Below are 5,693 nucleotides of genomic sequence, written 5' to 3' on the forward strand. Positions count from 1 at the left end.
CTGAAATTAATAATAAATTTAAATAAAACAAACTAAAAAAAAAAAAAAGAAATGGCCTCAAGAAGGTTTTAAGTTTACTGGCTAAGATTACAAAGCTAGGCAACATGATGCAATGGGGCAGGAAATAGCAGCTCAGTTCTCGTGGAAAACGAAGGAGGATGAGAATGCTGTACTCTCACCCACCTTGAAATAATTATACCGATAATGTGTTTGAAAGAGACATTTTCCATTAAATTAGTAACTAGCATGATAGCCTTAAAGATTAAGAATTTGAAAGTTAAATTTAGGAAATGAAGGTTCAATACAGTGAAAATGACAATCCTACCAAAAGCACTGGTCAACGCAATATATAGATATTAAATTCATTTTACAACAAGATTTTATCAACCTTATTTGGAAAGGAAAGAGATCTTAAATAAACAAAGCACTTCAAAAAAAGAAAAATGAAGTCACCCCCTGGACTCAAAATTTACTACAAAGTGGGAGAAACCAAACCACCATGGTACAGTGACAGGCAAACAGAAAAATGGAACAGAATAGAGAAACCAGAAAGAACCCATCTAGCTATGATCAAATGATATTCAACAATAAAACCTATCAAACGGGGAAATGATAACCTCTTTAATGAACTGTGCTGGCAAAACTAGACTGTTACGTATTGAAAGATAAAACAGGATCCACACCACATACAAAAATCAACCCAAGGAAGATTAGAAACCTGGAAGTAAACCCCAAACCATAAAGATCCCAAGAGAGAGAATGAGAACAAGCTTAGATGGTCTAGCCTATGGTATGAAGAAGCTGCCAAATATAGCCAGAAATGCACACACAGGAGAGGATAAAATTGATGACTGGGATCTTCTAAAGATTAAATCATTGTGTGCATCAAAACCTTTCCCCAACAGTTTGAAAAGAAAACCTACTGATTAAAGAAAAACATTTGACAATACCAGCTCAGATAAGGGTTTCATAACAAAAGTTTTTAGATTACTATAAGACAAATTGCATTGGGAAAGTCTGCTGTCAGAAACATCTCTAAAGTACTGAAGAGCAACACTATCTAAAGAATAAGGTGTACCCAATACAGACCATGGTCTTTGCAAGTACTTGCTATGCATCAGAAAGCTGGATAATGCCTAGAGAGGATAGAATGGGAATCAATGCCTTTGAGCTGTGGTGCTGGATAAGAGTACTGAATATACCACGGACTGCTAGGAGAACAAATAGATATGTCCTGGAGAGGGTGAAGCCAGGTTGATCATTGGAGACAAGGATTCTGAAGCTTCTTCTGACATACCCCGGACATGTTGCAAGGCAGGATCAGCATGCTTGGGAGGGTAGTGGGACAGTGGAGGACCAGAAGACCCTTAATGAGATAGATTGATTCAGTGATTAGGGTAATGGGTGTAGGTGTGTCGAAGACAGTATGATTGGCACAGCATAGAGCAGGGTTTAGGGCTGTTGTACACAGGGTCGTTATGAGACACAAGAGACTCAATGGCACCCAACCACAATATCAACAAAAATAACAACATAACAATTGTTAGAGGACGTGGAGAGATTGAAACTTTCATGAACAGCTGGTGGGACAGTAAATGGTAAAAGTACTCTGGAAGACAGCTTGCTGATTCTTAAAAAACTGAACACAGAAACTCCAACTGACCCAGGTATTCCACTTCTAAGAATATACTCAAAGGAAATGACAACTAAGACAAAAATGGAGACTGGTACACCAAAGTTCATTGCAAGAATATGGAACATAGTACAATGAAAGAATGTGTTACACTACCATGAACAGGAATGAAATACAATGTACAGGAATATTATTATTATTATAATTATATATTAATTATATGCATCCCAATAAAAAATATAAAATTATAGAATAAAAGGCATACACTTTACTACCTTTGTTTGGTCTCCTGGGTCTCCATGAGCTTGAAGTTCTGAGTGGCTTCCTGGCTTCTCCCAGCCAATTTTGTTCCCACTGATATGGCTAGAATAGGAAATGAAGATTATTACTATTTTGTTTTCTTTTCTAAACCAGTTCACAATGCTAAGAAGCATCCCAAATAGATTATACAACTGATTCAAAGTAACACCAACATATTTAATTTTAACTTCACAGATGTTCAAATACCAAGAAATAATTATAAACTAAAAATATTTTCTTCCTTTCACAAATAGGTATGAAGTAACAATTTACTTTTTTAAAAAATAATTTTAATGAAAATTTACAGAGAATTTGGATTTGCATTCATTCACTGTTGCACTTCTCTACCGGCCCAGCCCTCTCCCCCCACCTCCCAGTTCGCTCCTCTCTTTCAAAAGCAAAAGAAAGACTCCCTCGCTGGTACACAATCCCCCCTCACCCATCCCACCGCCCCAAGTACATTCCACTATGCAACCTTAATTGTGGATTCTTGTGATAACCATAATACCCTATCATACATCGCTTTTAAATTATTCAGTCCCTCATCTGTTTCAGGGCAGTATACACAATTTATCCAGTTTTTCTCAGTCTCATGGGACCTTCTGAGAATTAAATCCCTATGCACATCCAAAAACTTCTCGAACAGGGTAAAAAGGGAAGCCACAGACTGGGAAAAAGGGTTTGGTAAAGACATGTCAGATAAGGGACTTATATCTAGAATTTATAAAATACTTGAGAACCACAACAAGATAAAGGTAAATAATCCAATTGAAAAATGGGCACAGGATATGAATACAGACTTCACCAAAGACATTCAGATGGCCAACAAGCACATGAAGAAATGTTCAAAATCTCTAGCACTAAGAGAGATGCAAATCAAAACAATTATGAGATATCATCTCAACCCAGTAAGAACAGCAAAATTTAACAGAACAACAAGCACCAAATGCTGGTGAGGTTGTGGAGAAACTGGAACCCTTACTCACTGTTGGTGGGAATGTAAAATGGTGCAACCCCTGTGGAAGGCGGTATGGCGCTTTCTCAAAAAATTGCAAGTAGAGATACCATTTGACCCAGCAATTGCACTACTGGGAATATATCCCGGAGAGATCATAACTGACATCCAAGCAGATGTATGCACAACCATGTTTACTACAGCTCTGTTCACAATAGGAAGGAGTTGGAAACAACCCAAGTGCCCATCAACAAACGAATGGATAGAGAAGCTGTGGTATATTCGCACAATGGAATACTATGCTGCACTGAAAAACAAGGAATTCATTCAATATTATTCAAACTGGGTGAGCCTGTGGGACATTATGCTGAGTTAAATATCTCAGTCACAAAAGGACAAATATTGCATGGTGCCACTGCTGTAAAACAATTTACTTTTGTTGTTATGTGCCATCGAGTCACTTGCGACTCATAATGACACTATGTACAAGAGCCGTAAACCCTGCTCTATTCTAAGCCAACCTCACTGTCTCTGACCACCTACTGCCACTACCCCAATCACTGAATCGATCCATCACATCGAGGATTTTCCTCTCCTGTGCTGTCCAACCACTCTCCCAAACATGATGTCCCTCACTAAGGACTGATCCCTCCTTGCAATATGTTCAAAGTATGTCAGACGAAGCTCCAGAATCCTTGACTCTACGGAGCAGCCTAGCTTCACCCTCTCCAGGACAAACCTGTTTGTTCTCCTAGCAGTATATTCAATACTCTTCTTCAGCACCACAGCTCAAAAGCATCAATTCCCTTTTTATCATCCCTAGTCACTTTCCAGCTTTCCGATGTATAGCACACAACTGTGAAGACTATACAGCCCAGATTAGGCACACCTTAGTCTCCAGCCTGACATCAATGTTCTTCAGTACTCTGGAAAGATCCCAGAGAGCTGACTTTCCTAATGCAATCATCTCTTGATTTCCTGGCTGCTGTTACCAAGAGTGTTGACTGTGGAACCAAGTAAACTAAAACTATTAGAATCTCTTCACCATCCATACTGATGCTGCCAATTGGACCAGTGGTGAGAATCTTTATTTTCTTGATGTTGAGCTTCAATCCATATTGAAGGCTGCAGTCCTGACCTTCAGCAAGCACTTCAGGTCCTCCTCAGTTTCAGAAGCTGCGTTTTGTCATCTGCATAACGCAGGTTGTTGATGAATCTTCCATCAATCCTAATGCCACATTCTTCCTCGTACAGCCCAGTGCCACGGGTGATCTGTTCTGCATACAGACTCAAAAGCTACGGAGAAAGAATCCATCTCTGGCAGAACCCCTCCCCAATTCTGAACCATGCAGTGTCTCCTTGCTCTGTTTTAAGGACTGCCTCTTAATCCAAGACATTCTGACTGATATTGCAGTAGAGTGCCAAAAGCTAAAAGAAGAAATTCAAGAGCTGAACAGAACATTTCAAAGGGAGCTCAAGATGACAAAGCAAGATACGATAATGAAATGTGCAAAGAGCTGGAGTCAGAAAATCGAAAGGGCTGAACTTGCTCAGCATTTCTTAAGCTGAAGGAGTCAAAACCTAAATTCAAGCCACAAGCAGTATACTAAAGGATGTTTTGGGTAGAGTGTTAAATGATCCAAGAAGAATCAAAAGAAGATGGAAGGTGTATACAGAATCATGGTACCAGAAGGAATTGGCTGACACAGAAGAATATCATGAAATAATGTATGAACAGGAGCCTGTAGTGATGAAGGAGGAAGTACAAGTTGCTCTGATAGAACTGGCAAAAAACATAGCTCCAGGAGTTGACGGCATACTAGTTGACATATTTCAACAAACAGATGCTGCCTGGATGTGCTCACTAAGCTGTGCCAAGAAATGTGGAGGACAGCCAGCTGGCCAACTGAGAGAGATTGATATTTGTTCCCATTCCAAAGAAAGTGCGGAAATTATCGAACAATTTCATTAAAATCACATGCAAGCAAGATTTTTATGTAGATGACACAACCCCGCTTCTCTATCCAAAGACGACTGGAGAAACAAGTCAACAGAGAAAAGCCAGATGTGTAGGCTGGGTTTAGAAGAGGTCGTGGTACTAGGAATATTATAGCTAATGTTAGATGGATCTTGGCAGAAAGCACAGAGTACCAGAGGAATGTGTATCTGTGCTTCATAGACTATGCAAAGGCTTGTGACAGTGTTGATCACAACAAACTGCGGTTGACTCTGAGAAGAATGGGAATCTCAAAACATTTAGTTGTGCTTACGTGAAACAATTCACTTTAGAAAAGAAATTATAAAGCACTCAACCACCAAATTATCAAATAACAAGTACCATGAAGATGTCTTTAATGTTATCATCACTGAGTAGAAAAAACCCCAAACATAGTTCTTGCCTTGAAGGGTTGTAGTTGTTATGTGCCATCGAGTCGTTTGCGACTCATAGCGAACCTATGCACAACAGCCCTAAACCCTGCTCAGTCCTGCGCCAACCGCACTGCCTCTGAAACACCCATCACGATTACCCCAGTCACGGAATCAATCCATCTCATAGAGGGTCTTCCCCTCCTGTGCTGTCCCTCCACCCTCCCAAGCATGATGTCCTTCTCCAAGGACCCGTCCTTCCTGGCAACATGTCCACAGTATGTCAGACGAAGCCCCAGAATCCTTGCCTCCAAGGAGTAGCTTGGTTTAATCCTCTCCAAGGTGAATCTGTTTGTTTTCCTGGCAGTCCATGGTACATTCAGTACTCTTCTCCAGCACCACAGCTCAAAAGCATCAACTCTCCTTCTGTCCTCCCTA

The 5,693-nt window shown here is 40.1% G+C and overlaps 1 protein-coding gene across 2 annotated transcripts in view; it reads right to left on the bottom strand.

Annotated features, from left to right (window-relative positions):
- FAM120A (family with sequence similarity 120A) overlaps positions 1–5,693 on the bottom strand; it is a 269,779-nt gene that overhangs the window by 113,381 nt on the left and 150,705 nt on the right. For both annotated transcript variants that reach the window (XM_006901938.1, XM_006901939.1), the window contains one exon: positions 1,909–1,996. In XM_006901938.1, coding sequence (XP_006902000.1) covers positions 1,909–1,996 — 88 coding nt within the window. The remainder of the gene's footprint in view (positions 1–1,908; positions 1,997–5,693) is intronic.

This window comes from Elephantulus edwardii, unplaced genomic scaffold (assembly GCF_000299155.1).
Source record: "Elephantulus edwardii isolate Elephantulus edwardi_28Jun2011 unplaced genomic scaffold, EleEdw1.0 scaffold00352, whole genome shotgun sequence".
NCBI classification, from domain to species: Eukaryota; Metazoa; Chordata; class Mammalia; order Macroscelidea; family Macroscelididae; genus Elephantulus; species Elephantulus edwardii.